This window comes from Phoca vitulina, unplaced genomic scaffold (genome assembly GCF_004348235.1).
Source record: "Phoca vitulina isolate PV1807 unplaced genomic scaffold, GSC_HSeal_1.0 scaffold13, whole genome shotgun sequence".
In the NCBI taxonomy this organism is placed as follows: Eukaryota; Metazoa; Chordata; class Mammalia; order Carnivora; family Phocidae; genus Phoca; species Phoca vitulina.
This window is the reverse complement of record NW_022589716.1, coordinates 33,099,212-33,121,018: the sequence shown is the minus strand read 5'-3', so window position 1 is coordinate 33,121,018 and position 21,807 is coordinate 33,099,212. Positions and strand designations below refer to the sequence as shown.

Genomic DNA, 21,807 nt, shown 5'->3' with positions numbered 1-21,807 from the left:
TATACAGATTGGACAAAAATAGATGATCAAATTTTGGATAGCACGGGCTTAGAAAGCATATTTGGGCTCCACTCATATTTTACTTATGCAGAATCTCGGGTGCAAAGTGAGACAGACTTAGTTAAAGTTATAAAACTATAAAGGGGCAAATATGATTCTAGAATCTTGAGTTTCTATTACATTAACATAAAAAAAGTAAAGACCAAAATTTAAGAGCAATTTCTTTTTGTGTGTGAGGGTTTTTTTTTTATGTTTGCAAGAGTGTTTTATTTTTTTTTAAATATTGAGATATAATCGACATATAACATTGTATTTGTTTAAGGTGTCCAACATAATGATTTTATACATGTATATATTGTAAAATGGTTACTACAGTAAGTGGTAATTACCTACCATTCATTATCGTACAGGGACATTTTTTTTTTTTTTTTTCAAAGGTGATTTCAAATTACTGAACAAAACATATCTTTATTTACTTTTTAAAAATATTTTACTGAACTGGGGATCAATTTAGATAATATGAAATCATAAACAATTATGAAGTACAATTGACTGACAATCCCCTTTTCTCTCTCCTTATCTTTAATGGAATGGAATAGAGCAAGTAGATAAAATCATAAAGGAGATGCAAGAAATCTAGAGTATCCACTTCAAATTTGGCTATGTTTCTAATTAGATAAACATTACATTAAAACCAAGTTTTTGTACAAATATCATACCATTGGGGAGAAAAGATTTCCCAAACAGGATATCCAAGAATTCTTTTGAAGAGTAAAAAGAGAAAAGGAGAGAATTCATTTTCACTTGACAATTTTTATATTGCAGAGATCACTTGTGTGCAACTCATATTTGGCAGCCTTATCAGTAGTTCATAACTTCTCAGTAAAATTCTATAGAGGATATCCCATCAAGTTCTGGCAAAAACTGTTGACCCATGCAAATGCTGCATTTTTGTTATTTACTCTTTTGCTCTGAGAAGTGGATTTATTTTGGTTTTGTTTTGTTCTTTGAATTATTATAATTCCCAGGAGAAAGGTGGTATTTTATTCCAAGAACAAGACTGTTGAGTGAATTTCACTCTCTCCTTTAAAAGAAGCACAGAGGCACCTAGGTGGCTAGGTGGGTTGAGCTTTGCCTTAGGCTCAGGTCCTGATCCTGGGGTCCTGGGTTCAAGCCCCTGCACGGGGCTCCCTGCTCAGTGGGGAGCCTGCTTCTCCCTCTCCCTCTGCGCACCCTGACCCCACTCCTGCTCTGTCTCTCTCAAATAAATAAAATCTTAAAAAAAAGCACAAATACAAAGCATGTACCGTATTTGAGTATATGAATGCATTAACTTAGTTTTAAACAAGTAAATTAAAACTTTACTCATTTCAAATCAGAGGGAGGTGAACAGTTGGGAGTTTAAAAGCATGCTTAAAGACAATTTCATTAGTTTTACAGCTGTATTCTAAGCTAAGATATAATCTGAGAAAGCAAAGGAAGATAGGAGGAAGAAAGCACAAACCCAGAGTAGGTGAGAGGGGGAGATAAGGAACAGTACCATAAGGAGTGGAGGAAAAAACAAGGTGACAACTCAAAAGGAAAGAAAATGGAGGAACTATACCTCCTTGGAAAGAAAGCGGAGATCATGATTCTTTGGCTACATACCAGAAATAAAGCAACTTCGGGAAGTAATGTCTGCATAGTTTAATTTGGTCTTCTCCATCATAATGCAGCTAGTGTGTCAGTAACTAAGGAGGAAGCTGATGAAGGGCTAAGTGGCACATATGCTGGGGGGACAGACAGGTGTTTATGGACAGGAGACTATAAAACCAAGTGTGCTGCTCCAGATGGAACCTGGTAAAGACTGAGGCTGATGTTGACCAGGACAGAGTAGGAGGAAATATCTGGTATTAGTGAAGCCATACCTTGTGATCTTCTACCACTTCCTTAATCTGATTTAGTTGTCCCTTCTTTTTTTTTTTAAAGATATTTATTTATTTATTTATTTATTTATTTATTTATTTGACAGAGAGAGAGAGAGGGAGAGTGAGAGAGAAAGAGAGAGAACATAATCACAAGCAGGGGGAGCAACAGAGGGAGAGGGAGAAGCAGATTCCCTGCTGAGCGGGGAGCCCTGACACTGGGCTCGATCCCAGGACTCTGGAATCATGAACTGAGCTGAAAGCAGACACTTAACTGACTGAGCCACCCAGGTGCCCCATGATTTAGTTGTCCCTTCTATAACGCAGAGGTGATATTAGCCACATTAGGTAGGGCTACTCTGAGCCCAATATTATTTATATAATATTCAAAGCATTTAGATGAGAGGGAAGAGGATAGTAATTATTACTGTTATTATTACTATTATAATCATCATTATCATCAGTAATGAAAAAGCAACCTAGGACTCTAAGTCATGTTTCAATGGTAAGAAATGTGAAAAATCAGGTAAAGTAACAATGATTAACAGTTAATGATAAAGTATTACATGTATGATATAGCATGCTCTTCCATTTCTAAAATTCTGATTCAAATATTAGCAGATTGACCAATAGGGTAAAGATACAGTAAAAAAAATGCTTATATACATTTGTGTCCACATGGCTATATAAAGAACAAGATACAAGTTTATCCTTAAAATAATATAATCACATAAGAGAGATAGTTATCAATCCTGTTTTCCTCCTCCTTCTCTACCTATGAATGAGGCTGTGACCTGCCCCTTTTTTAGTCAACTGTAGAACGAAACTAAACAACAACACTTTGACCTTCCTTACTTAGTTTTATTCATGACAGGCCAAAGGCATGCTTGACTTCAGCATTTTCTCATTCCCTTTCATGTCACTGTTTTCTTTCTTCTTTATTTATACTATGTAATTCAGAATCCACTGAGGGTAAAGTAAATTTAAGTGTTTTGCCTGCATTAGGGCTCAGTGAGAAAAAGGAAGAAGGTCATGCCCCTTTATTATTAATAAATGATTGTGACATTATTATCATATCCTGATTATAGGCCAGACACTGTACTAAATATTTTAAGTCTCCTTTGTCAGAGAATTAGGTATTTCCTCAAGTAACTTGTTAACCACACTTGGAGAAAGATTTCGAACCCAGATTTATCTCGGATCCAGGTCCATGATCTTATCCACTATAGGCTTGTACCAAGGAAGTGTCTTATGAAATTTAACAATATGGTTCATTGAGAACACTGTATTTTGCCTGGAATTCTCACTTAAATCTGTCAGGACATATTCATTTGAAATAAATTGTTTCAGCACACATGTTATAAACTCTAAATCCAACATAGATGGATACATACATAGATGTATGCCCAACACCTGTCAGTACACAGAAGATAGTAGATGTTTAGTGAATTGTTATTACATAGGTGAATAAATTAATAAATAAAACATGTGTAAATATTTTCAAAAGAATCAGAAATTCTAACTTTAAGAACCTAATCTCTTTTCCAAATTTATTTGCCACTATATCAAAAGACAACACGGTATTGTCAGCCAAGTTACCTAAAACCACTCTCAGGTGGGAAAACAGCTGAGAAAGCCAATCATAAACTTTTATCCAAAACACCCTTAATAATAAAATTCCATGGCCATTTACATAGAATTTAGACATGTTAGGAATGTGATGGAAACACAGCTATCAAGTCCAAGTCCAATCAGGAAAAATTTTGATAAAAGTCAATCAAATATTCCCAAAATTTGATCCTTGCTCTGAAAGCAATGAGCCATGTGAATGTGGGGAAATGAGTTAATCTTTTCGCTCTTTTGTTTTCTCATCTGCCCAAAGAGAAAGGGACTAGATAACAGCACAACTTTGGCAATTTGTGAATCTCTGATTGCTAAAGTAACATATTTGCTGCAAGGGATTGTCAGGTCAACTACTAGACTCATCTTCAAAGTTCCTTAGAAAAGAGTTATGCTTTCTTTTGTATCTCATGTTTATCCTGACTTATTTTGACATTTGTTTCCACATCAACAAGCAGGATGCATTTCTAGGTGTGTTAATTCCTTTCTGGTATAGATGTCAATTAAGTGGAAGCAATATAGCTGACACCAGGGAGTTTACATTGATTTTTGTTTCTTCTTACTTAAGTAGTTCAAACAACATGCATGTTGCTGCATTCATACTTTTTAAATAATCTATTTGACATCATACATTTATCATATACTTTGTCAGTGAAATGGCCTTTCCCCTTTTTGCCATACCCATTTGTATATGTTGCATAAATACACTCATTTGGATGTATGAATAAAATTTTATTGTAGCACAACCACACTCATTTCTATGATTGTATAAATATACCTTTTTTATGTATGTATAAAGTTTTATTGAAACACAGCCACACATACTTGTATTATGTTTGGTTACTTTGGTATTGCAAGGGCAGACTTGAGTAGTTACAACAAAGATTATATGGTCCCCAAACCTAAAATATTTACTTTTGGGAGAAAGGTAAAAAGGTTTGCTGACACCTGACCTAAAAGAAACCTGAGACATCTTCCAGAGTCGTGTATCCAGTAAAAAGAGAATGCAAATTATATAGGTAATCTTAAATTTGCCAGTAGCCATATTTAATTATTTTTATTATTTTTTTAAAGATTTATTTATTTATTTGAGAGAGAGAGTACGTAAGCAAGCAAGCAGGGGAGGGGCAGGGGGAAAGAAAATCCCAAGCAGACTCCATGTTGAGTGCAGAGCCCAAATCAGGGTTAGATCTCATGACTCCGAGATCACGACCTGAGCTGAAACCAAGAGTAGGACACTTAACTGACTGAGATACCCAGTGTCCCTGGTAGCCACATTTAAAAAATGCAATTTATGAACCATGAGAGACGATGGACTCTGAAAAACAAACTGAGGGTTCTAGAGGGGAGGAGGGTGGGAGGATGGGTTAGCCTGGTGATGGATATTAAAGAGGACACATTCTGCATGGAGCACTGGGTGTTATACGCAAACAATGAATCATGGAACACTACCTCAAAAACTAATGATGTAATGTATGGTGATTAACATAATAAAATAAAAAAATAAAAAATAAAAAATGCAATTTATTTAAATAAAAAAAGGAAACAAAACAAAAAACAAATAGTTCACCCATTTCTCCTCTTTCTGCCTTCCCTTTTTGAATCAAAACTATTTACAAAGCTTTGGCTTGGGATATAATCCTCAGGTAGGGGGAAGTTTAATCATAAACTCAGTATGGATTCTTAATTTTAGCCACCAGGGGGTTTGGTACAGACAGGTAGGAAATAAGGAAATGTTCTGCTTCCTAGAGATGCCAATATGGGACAAAATTGATAACAATGCTCATCCTCCTTCCTCAAGATCACCCTTATACACAGATGGTCTCCTTCCCTCTCCATTAGTACCCCCCTCTCTTGTTTTCATGGAGGAATCCAGTATCACACCTCAGGTGAATAAAAGTCACAGAGTTCACTCTCACAAGGAGGTTTATGCTTTTCTTTTTCCTCATATTATAGGATCTGAATTTTGGGTGTGGGCTAGAGAGAGATGAAACCCCCAATGTCCATAAAACACACTGCCTTAATGGAGCAGTGGAAGACAGATTGAGATTAGAGTTTGGAAACTTGGATTCTGATTATGCTACTAATTATCTGGGTGTCTTTGGCCAAACCAGTTAACTTGTCTAAAATATGGGAGTTAGGATAGGTCTACATTCCTATTATCCTGTTAATTATGTATAAGGGAAGTTGGCACTGAATAATGCTGAGTTCCTGACAAGATAGGCTCTCTCAGTAAAGTGTAATATTTAATAAGATTTCAAAAAGGTTTGGTTTTTTTCCTAAGGAGTTTTTAAAAAATTTTACTGAGATATAATTCACATGCAATATAATCCACCCTTTTATAATGTACAATTAAATCATACTATGGTCTGCATATTTGTTTTCCCCCCAAATTCCTATGTTGACATCCTAGCCCTGTGATGATAGGTATACAGAGAGAAGTTGGCAATCTGCCATCTGGAAGAAGGCCTTTTTCACCAGAACCTAACTGAGCTGGCAGCTTGATTTTGGACTTCTAGCACATGAAAACTGTGAGCAACAAATTTCTGTTGTTTATGAGCCACCAAGTTTGTGGGTATAGCAGCCTTACTCGACTAAGACAAGTGGTTTATAATATATTCATAAGGTTGTGCAGGCATCACTACATAATTCCAGAGTATTTTTTTTTTTTAAGATTTTACTTATTTATTTGAAAAAGAGAGAGAGGGCATGAGAGAGAGAGAGATCACAAGCAGGGAGGAGGGGTAGAGGGAGAAGCAGACTCTCCGCTGAGCAGGGAGCCCCAGGTGGGACTCCATCCCAGGACCCTGGGATCACGACCTGAGCCAAAGGCAGACACTTAACTAACTGAGCCACCCAGGCGCCTAAATCCAGAGTATTTTCATCATCCTAAAGAAACCCTACACCCAATAGCAGTCACTCTATGTCTTCTCCTACACCCCATTCTGGGCAACCCTAATCCACTTGCTGTCTCTTTGGATTTTTGTGTTTTGTATATCTCATATAAATGAATTAATATAACATATGGCCTTTTGTGTCTGGCTTCTTTCACTTAGAATATTTCAAAAGTTTATCCATGTTGTAGTATCAGTATGTCATTCCTTTTTATGACTGAATAGTACTCCACTATATGGGTATCACATTTTGTTCATCTATTCATCAACTAATGGACATTTGGGTTATTCCCTCTTTTTGACTATTCTGACTGCTATGAACATTTTTGTACAAATTACTTCTGGTCAATGTGATTTGCAGGTTTCTGTAAAAAAGCTGTTCAAAAAATCTTCTAGTCTTCAATGTTTCACTGTTTTTGCTGGATGTAAGAAGACTTCGATATTCTTTCTTCTATAAAAGCACCTTGGAGGCACTGTGATAAATAAAACATTTACCCTATTCTTTGAGTCAAAAGTTTAAAAAATTTACATTTTATACCTCTCCTCTCTACACCTGTTCCCCTAATCAACTTCCCTTCAGCCTCAGGGCTATCAGCTTGAGTTTCTACTTCTACAAAGATAAGAAAAAGAAGGGAATTATTCTCAGCTATAGTTATAAACTAAGGAATAATTGGTTCCTACATCTTCTATGGTATTGCTATTCAATAGAACCATAATGTGAGGCACATACATAATTAACATTTTTGTAGTACCTACATAAAAAGAAAAAATAAACAAAATGCCAATATTCATGTTTTGTTTAGCCCCATGTATTCATTTCAACATGTAACTGGTATAAAAATTACTAGAGGTATTTTATATGTTTTCTTTGTACTAAGTTCCCACATCCCAGGGCAGACACTAAAAGAAGGTGATGTGAAGGTAGAGGCAGAGATTGAAGTGATGCATCTACAAGGCAAGGAATGCCAAGGATTGCTGCCATAAGCAGAAGCTAGGAAGAGGCAAGGAGGGATTCTTCCCTAGAACCTTCAGAGTGAGCACGGCCCTGCCAACATCTTGATTTCAGACTTCCAGCCTCAAGACCTGTGAGAGAGTAAATTTCTGTTGTTCTTAGCCACTTTGCAGTAATTTGTTACAGCTGCCCTAGGAAACTACTACAGATTTTGGGAAGTGTTTCGACTAGCCACATTTCAAGTGCTCATAGCTAACTGTGGCTACTTTCAGCACGAATTTAAAAGCTTTAGAGGGGTCTTCTGTGGCCTTTTGCCAAACATCGCTATAGAAAAAGAGAACGTTAGACATAAATCTCAATTCAGATCTGAAGGGGTGAGCCATCTCCCCTGGAATTCTTTCTTTCCAAAACAAAACAATCTGTTATCTACCTTAAGGGAAAAGATTCTTGATTACTCTAAGAAGACAAAACAACCTGACAATCCACTAGAGGTTGTGCAAAATATCCAAACTTTTTTTTCTTTTATTTCTCTAAGCACAGAACTCAGACCTAGTGATAATATGTACATTATTGTTTGCCAAAAAGATCATTAATTATACTGTATTTGTAGGCTTAAGGGACATTTTTCTTTCTATTTTCCACTTTCTCAAGATTCTACCACATAGTTCCATTTCCCTTTAAAATTAAAGAAAAACATCTTTTCTGCATTCATTACATCACAAAACAGATCAAGAGCACAGGCCAATATCACACCTGTTAGTGGTTCACAGGCAGTGAAACAAGGCTTAGCAGAAAAAGTAAATTATTTCAGTACTCAGGACACCTCTTCAACATAAAAAGCCTTACTTTATATTATCAGGTATTCAGTAAGGTGCTCCGAAAGTTACACGAGTAAAAATGTAGCATATATACTAGGGGGAAAAGTAAATCACTAGATTATGAATCACAAAACTTAGATTCCAGCTTTGACATTAATGCCAAACATATAACCTTGAGAAGGTCACTTACCACTCATATTCCCATATGTAAAATTGGGATAATGACAACTCCTGCCTTACCTGCCTCTCAAGAGCATTTAGTACGGTTCTCAAGCATTCAAAAGCATCAGAATCTTACAGATGGCTTATTAAAACACACACTGAGGGACGCATTTCCACAAATTCTGATTCTGTAGGTTTGGGCTGGGCCCTAGGAATCTGCATTTCTGATACGTTACCAGGTGATTCTGTTGCTGCTGGTCCATGGACTACTTTTGGAGAACTACAGGTTCATAGTATTTTACAAGATGGCGAGCTCTCTGAGGACAGGTACCAGGTGTCATTAGATATCATACCATCACAGTTAAAAGCTCCAGCTTTGGAGCTGTATAGACTCATTCAAATACTGCTTTGATTCCTTAGTCAGATCATAACCCCTAATTTAGGAAATGGGTTCTTGTCAGGTTGAATGGGATAACTGCACTCAAGAATGGGATGCTGTATCTGGCACAGATATGCTCAATAAATTTTCACTCATTATTACTGTAGTTGCCTCTAGCCCCTAACAGCCTTGCTAAACAGACTGTTCAGCAAATATTTCATAGTTAACAAGTGCTAAACAAATTAAGGGTGTTATTACAGTAGTGTGGGGCAACATCCTCATCAAACCCTGTTTATCATATAGATGAAGTATCTGGTTGACATCACCGGTGGGAGTTTAGGGGGAGAGAGGAATAGAAGGATGTGGCTCACCACGGTCTTTGCTCTAGTACATTCCATCACAGTTCATTAGGGGCTGTTATGTGCACCTTTCTTTATCTGAGTTGCTTGTTTGTTCTGTTGTTGTTGTTGTTTGTAAAATGTATTTTGGAAATCTTTCATCATTTTGAACCACCAGATCCTTCTATCTTTAGAAACCTTATCTCTTTGCAACTTGATAAGTTTCTGGAAGTCCCATCACAGAAACCTTCCCAGCTCCTTCCCAGTGCCAGTTCCCCAGACAGATGGCTCGAGTTGGCAACTGTCCTCGGTGTCTTCCTTCTAGGAGGCAGACCCTAAATGTTGTGGCTGCTGTACAAGTAAACAGATGCCCACTTGTTTGTTGCTGCTGGTGATGATGGTAATAACGGCACTAAGCCAGACACCTTCCTGAGCGCTCTACACATAGAAGTTTAATCAAATTGGGTATTTATTTTTCATCGGTATTCTTCATTATTATTATATCACTATCTTAAAGATGAGGTCAATTGCAAACAAGGTGAGGGAAGGGCAACGATGTGCTATAAAGTCTGCTATACAATCTTCAGCCACTGAAGAAGGGCAGACACCAGGGTGCTAAGAAGTGGATACTGGCGGCACCATCATCACCCCCACCAGTGCCAAGAGGACAGGGACTATGTTTCACTTAGAACTAAACTACATTCTGAGAATGAGAGCAGTGCAATGCTTAGCACTGGCAGATCCTCAAATGTATGTTGAATGACTCAATGAACAACAGCTCACATGAAATGGTACTGGCTAAGTATCAGACACTGTGGTGAGTATGAAGAACATATACATGATTTCAATCCTCATAAACACCCAAATGAAGTAAATACACTTATTCTGTCCATTTTATAGATGGTGGGAAAAGCCACCTAAGACAGGGAGCTAAAATAGCTGGATCACACAGCCTTTAAGTGGTTGACCTATCTGTCATTTCAAAGCCCCTGCTCTTAACTACCAGCACTGCGGGGTCTCCAGGTCACATTACCGACAATGTCTGAGATGACACAGGCTATTCTTCCACCTACCATCCTCAAGCTCTGGGGTTAATCCCATATTTCAACAGGCAACTATTACCAAGTGGATATGAAATGCACGGTAATGTTTAGATTTTCACCTGTTTTTCTCCCTTCTTCCTACTATGTTTCATTGAACAGAATTCATTTTTTTTTTTTTTTTGTAGATACATGTCCTAGACTCTATCAGTAAGGGAATTTTATTTATAGTTAAGACATCCAGCTTGGCTGAGCATATCTAATGAAGCCATTAATGCTTTTGCTTCAGGAGAGGTCTTAAATTGAATATTTCTAATAACTTCTGGGTTCTAGGACTGTTACTATATGTCCATACCTATAGGGATATAAAACTGCTGCCAGTTTCTCTGTTTACCTCAACATCATCTTCATTACTGATGATTATTTTCCCACCATGAAATGTACTTAAGTACTTAAATTGATATTCAAAAGGAGTTTTCCAGTTGCCGTTTATTATTTTCTGGGCATACTTCTTCCCATTCTTTTCCTGAATTTTCATCACTGGAGTCACTGCTTTTTAATCTAGTTATTAGCTCTCTTCTTGCTAAATCTTTCTACTGCTTTGGCTTCATTTCATGGCCATGGTTAGAAGACAGCACAGAGGAAACAGAAAACCCATTCGTTGGCTTCAGTCAGCATGACTACAAATGCACTGCAAGCCAGTTTCTTAGAAAGAGAAACCATAAAATAAGAGGTCACTACAGGACTATGCTTTGCAATAACCATATGAAAACTGACATTTATTCAAACCTTTTTTGAACTTAATTTTATACTTGTAACTTTTGCAAGAGCAGAGTCAGTACTAGGCTTAATATCTGTCTAGAACTGTTAATTATTTGAATGTTGCCCATTCTTCTGTTTATTCTGGAAAAAAATATGAGAATGTTGAGAACTGAAATAACTGTACTGGTTGTACTGTGAGGACAAGCTCTGAAACTAACTTCAGTGTGCTCTCCATTCTTGGGGAGCTATAGGAGCATCATGAAGAAGGGAAGATGTTCTTGGGATGATCCTGAGAAGGGAGATGTTCTTGGGATGATCCTGAGAAGGGAGATGTTCTTGGGATGATCCTGAACTTTGCTGGAATATTCTGATTAAGGGGAAAGATTATGCTCATTGAGTTCTATTAGCACTATCAATAACTACTGGAAGTTGCTAGTGTGTATTTGTGTTCTCCTACCCTGGAATAAGCTAAAACCATAGACAGCCTAGTTTAGCCTTAGTGATAAGAGATTTCCTGAGCGTAAAAATCCCTTCTGAAGACCACTGAATATTCTCTCCAAGTACTCTGATTGCAGGTATTGGCCTTTGGCTTGTATTTTTTTTACTGTCATAGATTCAAGCTATATCCCTGTGATTAACTGTTCAACCCAGGGCCCTTCCTTGCTCCACATTTTGTGCACACTCACCGATCCTAGAATATGTCTCTCTTGAATTATACAGGACCTTTACTCCACTGTCTACCCCCAGATGCAGCTGTAACAACGGCATGGATTTTGTGAACAAGTCAACAAAATGCTTGCATTTGGAAAGGATGCACTTTCTCAAAAAGAGATAATTGCTGAAGTTGGTAAACTGCACCACAGAGATGGGAATAAATTTAGCCTCCCTGAAAACCAAGATCAACTGAGAATACATCAAAACGTACACTTTTTTCGCTCATTCACAGAGGGTATTCAAATGTCTTCACGCCTCTTGCTGCATATGAACATATGGACCAGCCACTTTACTCTTTCTTTCAAATTCTGCCAATGTGAACAGAATCAGTAACACATGGTAAGGCACAGGATCTACGTAAAACTTCATATTAGTTGAACAAAATTTTAAGCTTAGCTCAACATTCTCAGAATATATATATATTATAAAGTTACAAGCAAGGGGAGCTATGAGAAGGTCACTCTCCTCTGCTACATTCTTTATATATATATATATATAAAACCATGTGTATAGCTAAAGCCAAAAATTTCTGAGTTGAAAAAGGACTTTAGGAACAATCTGTTTAATAGCTTCATTGTACAGAGGTGTAAAGTGAATCCCAGAGGGGTAATTATGACTTGCCCAGTATCTGGCTAATCATGCAATTAGTAAACAGTAAAAACAATGAAAGAGTTGGTTAATAGCAAAATATTATCTGGTTGCAGGACCTAGATAATACTCAACATGTACTTATATAAAGGCACGTGTACATGCACTCGTATAAGTAACTGCATACATATACCTATATGGATATACATCATAGTCAGCACGTCAATCATCTCTGTCAAAACTATGTTTCCTGTCTGGCTTCTTCCTAATTACTGACATGACTAATACTCGGTGGCTGCTCTACTATTAATTGGTGTGTATATATTTTTGATTTGGATTCCCCCAAAAGCAGAGTGTGAGGGAAGGATTTGGAAACAGCTAGTTTATTTGGGAGATGATCCTAGGAAGCAGGGGTGAACTACTGTGGGCAACTGGGATTCAGTCTTTTCTGGGGATCTGTAAGGAACTGTGTAGAATGTACCTAATAACTGTCCTCCTAAATGACAGGAGGCTGTGGTATTTACTACTGCTCCTCATACCTCACTGGTCAAGGAATGTAGCAGAGGAGAGTGACCTTCTCATAGCTCCCCTTGCTTGTAACTTTAGACAAAGACTGGAGGCAGAAAAACACACAGGGGGCACAATGCACCCAGCAGTAGCTGAAGTAAGAAAGGGGCAAAGTGGTGTTATACCAAGAACCTCTCACATAGAGTTTAAGGCACATAAACCAATTCTCATACTTTATCTATTTAAACCTAATATATGTATATATTTTCATTATACTTTATATATTATACTTCATTATACTTTATACATATACATTATATATACATATATGTATATATTTTCATATATACATATATTAGGTTTAAATATATATACCTATTTTATATGTTTAAATATAAATATATACCTATTTACATATATATGTTTAAATATATACTTATTTACCTACATATATGTATGTATGTGTGTGTGTAAAATAAAAATTTGTATGGATTAGCTTCAGAGGTGGCTACTTCCCTCCCTTAACACAAAGGTGACTATAGTCGGCCTTGGGTTCATAATCCACCTTAAAATTGAAGACAGTTCTCTCTCTCTCTCTCTCTCATATCTGGCCAGTATGCAGCATGCACCATTTGAAATGTATTTATTTAATTATTGTATGGCATTGTTCACTAGGCATTTTGAAGATGCTGGGGATATAGCAGTGATCTAAAAAATACCTGCCTGAATAAAGCTTCAATTTAATGGGTAAAGGCATTTAGTATAAAGACAAATAAAATATATAGTTATTCATATTTGATAAGAAACCTAGAGAAAAATAAAATAAGAGGGGTATAGAATGTTGGTGAAAGAAAATATTGCTATTTTCACTAATATTAATTTGTTTATTATTGTCAAGAAAAGCCAATTAAGTGGCATTTAAGCACTGATCCAAATAAGGTTAGAGGGTAAGTGACAGGGACATTTAGTGGAAGAAAATTCTTGGCAAAAGGAAGACTTAGTACAGAGACCCCCAACATTTAGTGTATTGGCGATGTGTATAATAACAAAGAAAAACCAAGCACTTGAAATAAACTTTGTAAACCAGCAGACCAGGAACTGCATCTCTAGCCTGAAGACCATTTTGGTCTGTTTTGTGCAGCCTTTTTATTTTCATTTTTAAAATTCATTTGAATTGGTTGGCAATGTTAAAAAAAAATTAGGAGGTTTATGCATAAAAATGTTGAAGAACTGGAAGACCTAGCACAAAGGACTAGAGCTGGGCACTGGTTGCTAATTTAGTGGGACGTGTTTTCTCCAGTTTTCCACAATCACCAGCATCCTATATTGTATGTAGGAGTCACTATTCCTTGAAGAATGTTTCACTCATTTGTTATCTTCCTTGTTTGTTCAGGTAGCAGAGTTTTGTGATCCCTGGTTTAAATTCACTAAGAGGCAGGATAATAAAACCAATTTTGTAGAGATTGGATTTTCAGACTACTCCTTTTTTTTCTTTTTTTAATTATTGTCAGAGATTAAGTCTAGTATTTGGCAAAAGAAAAGAATATTTCCATTGTACCATAAATTACTAACCAATACCCTTAAATAATTAGCAGACCTTTCAAGATCTGTATCTTACAGGAGCAGTCTGCTTATACATTTGGATCTTCTATCTTATTTAGGAAAAGGCCCATTTGAGATCCACTAATTATGGTAAACATAAGAGACACAAATATTTTCCTTGCCAAAAACTTACCATGAAATCTATGACTAAGAAAGTATAGGAAAGGAAAAAAAATGAGAAGCTAAAGCAGTTAAAGAAATCTGTTCAAAATTCAGAGTGCTGAGTGCTGTATAAATTAATGAAATCAAGACAAATAGCAAGAAAACAAAAACATTAATTAAAGCTCGACTTTACCTACACTGAAGGAGGCATATGGTAAGGGAATATTAATGCCATGTGAAACGCTTCACAAAAAAGGCTCACCAAAGCAATCAATATACTGACTGATTCCCTACAAAAAGCTAACTGAATAAAAAAAGATACAGGTACTCATCTTCAGTGAGAATTCCAAGTTTTTCAAAACACAACTGAGAAGATTAATGTCTTCCTTGATTTTCAACTCTTTAATTTCTTGACATTTAGCACACTGGGTTAAATAAATAAGCACACTGCTGTAGTCAAATACTGAGAAATCAATTCACTGCTTCAAGCTTTAAAGAATATGTTCATCCCAGAATATGGGAAGTTAGAACCAGACTGACTCAGTTGACGCCTTTTTAGGAGGGTCAAGGTACATGTAAACACTGGAGAAAAGCAACTGAGGCACAAAGCCTAATGTACATTTCTGGGGGCAGGGTGGGTAATGACAAGATTTAGGCTCTGACCAGATGAAGGAGAAAAGTGATAAAGCTAAAACAGGTTTCTAGACGCCAAAATGTCCATAATCAGGGAATGGTGAGGATGTTCATGAAGGCAAGAGGTTCAGAATTTAAAGGTAGGGCATTATAAAGCTTATGAGTGGATGAAGGTTTGCATTTAGAAAAACATAGTAAGAATGAAAACCAAAATTTCAAGAATAAATTTGTAAGCATGAACTGGACAAATCAACAATATAGCTAAAGGACTATATTATAATGATCAAAACTATGGATTCTGGAGTTAGTCTGCTTGAGTCTAAAACTTAACAGTTTCATCACTTACTGGTTTGGTGACTGTGGGTAAGTTTCTTAACTTCTTGATGCTTCAGTAATGACATTAATAATAATAATGTTGCAAATAAAAATAAATAGTTAATACCGACTTCTTAGTGGTCATGATATAAGTAAATGAGCTAAAGTACAAGAGCTTAACATAGTGCCTGGCATGGAATAAGTGACCTGTATATGTTAGGATTACCACTGCTACCTTTAATTGTATAACAATTAAAAATAATCTATTCTATCAAGCTTTCAATCTATATAGCTATAGAACTCAGCAAATAGAGCTTTAAGGGAGCAGTAATTTTGTCTGTCCTGCTCAGGATTATATTCCCAGATACTAGCACAAACCTGGTTCTTTGCAAGGTACTCAGTAACATTATTTGAATGAAGTCATGAATCAAAGTAATGGTGACCTGAAAGTCATTTTTATTTTATTCTATAAAAATGCAAATATATTCCAGGTGTCCCTCTTGGACTCAATACTCTGAATAACAAAGCAGGTCAACTAGACTTACTTCAAAAAGGCCTGGAAAGACGTCCACCATCCCAACCTGAAAACCAACTCTCAGCACATGTTGGGCTTAAGCTGCATCAACATTTGCATTACGTACGTCAACTGCTAGGCTCATATCTTCCAGAAAACTGAGAAAGTAATAAACAGCATGTCTGAACTTTTCAAAGCCCTTGTCTACTAGTTGACCATTGGTATATGGTAAAAAAACTCTTGTCTTTTTAGTTACTGTCTTCTGCTAACTATAGGTGTATCAAAATGTAAAAGAAAGAGACTTACTATCAAAAGATGGAGCAATATTAACAAAGATATTGAAAGAGCTACCCAAATAAACTTCCATCCGCTGACATCAAAGTAGGTGATACTCGAGACTATGTTATCGGTTTTATTGCCCAATATCTTTGTGCAATTGAGCAGTGGGATGAGCAAAAATAACAACTTTCAAACTAAATAATGGCTCAAAGAACTCTAAAAGGACTGGATAGGCAGGTGAAACATCAATGTCTAGCTTTGGATACAGTACCATGAAAAGAGCCCCTAAAAGACCATCAGGAAAGTATATTCAACAGTGTCAGCAAATGCTAGTCGTAGTAATGTGCACTCTTTTGATTTTATCATTGCCATCTAAAGTGAAGGCCCACTTTTGAATTATTGTGAAATACAGTGGCATTTTTAAATCAAAAAGTTTTTAAATGACACTCTACCTGCAAGGCACAACATGAATGATTGCAGTACCAGCAGTTCCCATGGCAACCTCATCTTCAGTTTCTGAGGTCAAAGGAGTTTCAAGTCCAAGAACAAGTGAATAGAACCGCTGTTTCTTTTAAGTTTTGTTCAACCTTTAATCTGTGGGAAAGAAGAGACATTACAATGAGATTTGCAGATACTTCTCCTTGTGGCCTCTGCAAATTTGTTTTTACCTGAATACAAATAAAACTCACTTGTGGAAAAGTACTATTAAAGAAGAGAAAAGTATGTTAAATTATGAATATGAAGCAAAGAAGCTGCCTTTCCTTTCCTTCCAAATAATACTTGGGCAGGGAATGGAACTGGTGTGTCCCGGTGGCTACTGAGTGAAAGAAAGAACAGCTCTGATTAGATATAAACCAACCCAAAGGCAGGGGAATGGATTATTTTTTTTTAATAAGGTCCTACCCAATCCCTTAGTCTCCAGTCCCTGTTCTTATTTATTTTCCAATTAATAATACACTAAAAATGTCAACATGGAAAAAATCCCAAGTTTTAGAATGGAGTTACACGTGGTAAAATTATAACTACTCTATCAATTTAAACATTTTTTTCCTTACTCTGTGTTTCATCTTTAGAATCCAATAAAATGTGCAGCTCCAGTGCCTACTGGGAGAAATCTTACTATCTATGAGTAGTTGACTACTAGGTTCTTTTGGACAAACACAGAACATGATTAAAAACAGTAATTCTTGGGGCACCTGGGTGGCTCAGTCGTTAAGCGTCTGCCTTCGGCTCAGGTCATGATCCCAGGGTCCTGGGATCGAGCCCCACATCAGGCTCCCTGCTCCGCGGGAAGCCTGCTTCTCCCTCGCCCACTCCCCCTGCTTGTGTTCCCTCTTCTCGCTGTCTCTCTCTCTCTCTGTCAAATAAATAAATAAAATTAAAAAAACAAAACAAAACAGTAATTCTTCCATTATCCAGAAATCTTTAAAAAAGGAGAACTTTGTAGTAAAGAAAGGGTCTGTATTCCAAAGGCTACAAAGCAAGTGAATGAGTGAAGTAGGCGGACAAACGGGGTCACTCTGGAGAACACAATCAATGTCCTGTCTGAAGTGGGTGGGTGCTCCTTAGCTCAAGCTGAGGGCTAACATAGGGGGCACAGACCCAGGGTTGCAAGACAACCTACAACTTTTCAAAGAAAGTTTTTAAATATTATTGTATTTTTGAAAACCTACCAAGTTTTAAATATTGGAAATGAGTTCAAAATATTTTCTTAAACAATGTGTGAACCAAACAATGTCAAATTAACGTCAGGTGCCAAAGGTCTGCACCATGACCTTAGTAAAACAGAACTAGGACTGCACTTGCTCTCATCTACCCACCCCTTCTCCCTCCATACTGCCAGCAAGCCATGTATTCATGCATAGATGGGGCACCTTTTGCTTTCCAGACACTAGGTGAGGCACTGGACCTGCCAAAACGCAGACAACCAGGTCTAGCCTCAAGGATCTCCTACTCCTATAGGGGCAGTTACCCACACTTCATAAAACTGCAATACAATATGCCATTGTGAAGGAAGGAAGAGACTTTCTGGCCTGGGAGATGTCATAAAGGAGAAGAGTTCCCACTGCATTTGAAAGATGAGCAGGATGCCACCTATTTATCACTTAGTCAAAGGAGAAAGCTAGGAAACTGGGAGACTTAAAGCTAGGAAACGGGGAGACTCAAATTCTCTTTACAACTCTGGCTATAACTAGTTGCATGGTACTGGGTATTTACCCGATCCTCCCTCCTTCTTAAGATTGTTTCAAGGATACCTTCTTGTTAAGTAAATGAAACCTCTTTTAAAACTATACAGTGCCATACAAATGCTAGATATTATTACTGTACATCCAATATTTTTATCCTGATAATAACCTGGGGTTTCTCATCTCACTCCTACTTATAAGGAAAACACTGTGATGGAACACAGGCTCACATGAAAACACGGACTAACACAAGCTCATTAATCAAGGGCTCTTAGCATTAATTTATACTGCGTGGTCACTGAGAAGCCTTTACGCCTACCAGGAAGCTAATAAAGGTGAAGAACCATCATTAGAGAACTCATCTTTCTTTTGTGCTATTAAATAGCTCAGTTTCTGATAAAGCTAGACTAATATGTTGTGAAGACAAAAGGGACTCTTAACTTCTGATCTGCTGATGTGGCTGAAAGTAGGCAGCATTTCTAATTGGATATGTTCAGATACTTTTCTGACATGCATGGTGATTAGGCCATTTTAGATAAACAGGATGTGCTGATCAATGAAAACTATTAATGTCTTAAGCAAATGATCAGGGTATTAATAATTAATTTTGTGAGGGAAATGTCATCTCAGACCTGGGGATTGATCTACAATGTTAAGCAATTTCTTGAAGCAATTAAAATTAGCTTAGGAAATGTATCCAATTTCATGATAAAGATTTAATTCATGATATGATGCTATTTACAGTGTGTGTTAAGAGCTGTAGATTTTTAAGGATGAAGGAATTCAAGAACCTTACTGGCATTTATTTACATTCCGGTAAGGTAAGGTTCACCTTTACTAATCAGAAATAATGGGGTTGTTGACAGTAATTTGTCTAATGGGCAGTTGTAGTCAGAGAACCAGGTTTTCTGTATGGAGCTGAAGATTCATGAATCTCATGTGGGATCATGGTGCAAGATACAAAGTTTCATAATTTCAGTTTTTCTACTAAAGCCAGAAAGAAAGCTGCAGGATGAGCCAAGAGTTATGGTGGTAATAGATCTCCCCTGCAGCTCAGAGCTCTCCCTGGTTTATCCTAAGGTGGCTATAGTAAAAGATAGTGTACTCAGCACTAACTTTGAGACCTTGTCCAAGAATTAGACTCGTAAATCCTAGAGAGGAGGCCACACAAACAAAGAGGACTTGGTTGCTTTCTCTGGCTGAGCCAGAAGAAGATTAACTGACAACTCTCAGAATATTTTTACACAATGCTAAACAGAGCAAAACTCCTCTAGCCTCTAACCCTTCGAACAATTTTGATATTCTGATATTAATAGTAATACTAAAGACCTCCCTATAAAGTACTTAAGAAAAAGCAGGATTCATAGGACGCCTGGGTGGCTCAGTCAGTTAAGCTTCTGCCTTCAGCTCAGGTCATGATCCCAGGGTCCTGGGATCAAGTCCTGAATTGGGCTCCTTGCTCAGCAGGGAGTCTGCTTCTCCCTCTGCCTGCCACTCCCCCTGCTTGTGCTCTCTCTCTCTCTGACAAATAAATAAATAAATAAAATCTTTAAAAAAAAAAAGAAAAGAAAAGAAAGGAAAAAGCAGGATTCAGTTCTCCCTTAAGAGTCCTGATTTCCAAGAACCTACATGCAGGATCTGATCATATCATTATTTGATTTAGAACTCTGCTAAATTAAAATGTTGCTGGTATCCAAGTAGCTCTAATTCAGCTTAACAAATAAGTAGATTTGCTTATTGTGCAACAGGAACAAACAGTACATGGTGCTGGGTGTGCAGAGGTAATAGGGTTAAGGGCCCTGTCCTCAAGGAGCTCACTGTTGGCTTGACAAGCAAGGGGACTAAAGCAGTCATTATAATTCAGTTCAAGGAGTGTAAAAAAGTCTATTAAGTACAAGGTGTTGAGGATGTAAAAGAACATCATCTAACTGAATTGGGGGTGGGGCAGTGGGGCAGGGGCTTCAAGAAAGCTCTCCAATGGCCCTAAACAGTTGATCTGAGTTGAAAGGATAAATAAGAGGGAGGAAGGAAATTCTAAGCCAAGGGGATAAGGAAAACACAGACATGAAGCTGAGAACTTAGAGTGTTCAAGTTACAGCAACACAAGATAACGAAAGCAGCAAAGTCTGAAGAGTCAGACTTGTGCTCTAATCCTGGACCTCCAATTCCTTAGCTACATGGCTCATTTGTAAAATAATGGCAATAATACCTGTCTTCCAGGCTTAGTGAAAGAATTAGTGAGAAATTATGGAATGCACTGAGGACAGGTCTTTGATACTTAGTTGCCATCCTTGTTAAAAAGAGCACAGCCTAAGTCAAGGGGCCTGATATCCAAACTGCCTTGAATGTATATTAAAGAATTTGGACTTGAATCTGAAGGCTAAGATGACAAGGAGAAGGACTCTGAACAGGGAAAGGACCTAAAAAAAAAACTGACTTATGTATATGGGGATCTACTTTAAATGCAATCCCAGAAGTACAGGATATCTGTTTTCCTTTCTTGCTTTTCTCCTCTGGTCAACAACTTAACTACACTTCTAATTATGAAGTATACTTCCAACATATAGCAAAATTTTCAAGGCCTCAAGGCAGCTTGGAAAAACACTGGATTTGGAATCAAGCATAGTGAGTTCTTCCTGGTTTTGCCAAAGTTATCAGACTTGGGAAAACCATTTAGTCTCTGTAAACATATTTGCCTATAGATTGGGGATCATGGCATGAGCCCTATCTTCCTCACAAATGTGCTGTAAAGGTCAATTGACATTTTTTTGAAAGTGAATATTAGTCATTATTACTGTTTAGATGGAGATTAAAATGTTCTCCCCAAATGGAATTTAAACCTTATGAAGGTAAGTAATCACTGATATTTAAGAGGCTTGGCACAGTGCATGACACAGACTAGGCAGTCAATAGTTGGTTTGTAAATGAAAGAACAAAAGTAACTAACATCTTTTGTGGACATACCATGTGCTTTTACATTCCTTTCTTATCTAGCCTTCATAAGGACCCTGAAGGTCAGGCATCACTACCCTCTATAAAATTATAGCCTTGGCAATTAGATTGTGAGAGGCTGTGGAAGTTGTTCAAGGTCAAATGTCTAGAAATCAATAGAGCCAGTACTCAAAACCTATGTCTTCATACTTCAAGTCCTGTGCTCTTTTCTACCACAGTGACAGAAATGTAAATAAACCTATGTGTCTTTTAAAGCATGACATAAAGTTCTGATGGTGATTATTTTCTAACTCTGCTTTTCACGTTGTCCTTTTGCAGAAATGAAGCCAGATGCCAGCAAGTAATAGTGCAGAATCTGCATCATATTTATAATGCAAAGTTTCTGAGCTGAGATCTAGTCAGAAAGCTACCTATCACTAGTGTTAATTCACAAATCTTCTTGTGACAGTACAAATGTGAATAAGTTCCTTTCCCTCCAAGTGTAAGAGCAATATGAACATTTGTTTTCTTACTAATTATTATTTAGAGTGCAGCCATTCTTTTTTT

The 21,807-nt window shown here is 37.1% G+C and overlaps 1 protein-coding gene across 7 annotated transcripts in view; it reads right to left on the bottom strand.

The window, feature by feature from the left end:
• CNTN4 (contactin 4) overlaps positions 1-21,807 on the bottom strand; it is a 913,589-nt gene that overhangs the window by 441,458 nt on the left and 450,324 nt on the right. For all 7 annotated transcript variants that reach the window (XM_032411803.1, XM_032411802.1, XM_032411800.1 and 4 more), the window contains one exon: positions 16,576-16,717. In XM_032411803.1, coding sequence (XP_032267694.1) covers positions 16,576-16,630 — 55 coding nt within the window. In that variant the 5' untranslated portion in view covers positions 16,631-16,717. The remainder of the gene's footprint in view (positions 1-16,575; positions 16,718-21,807) is intronic.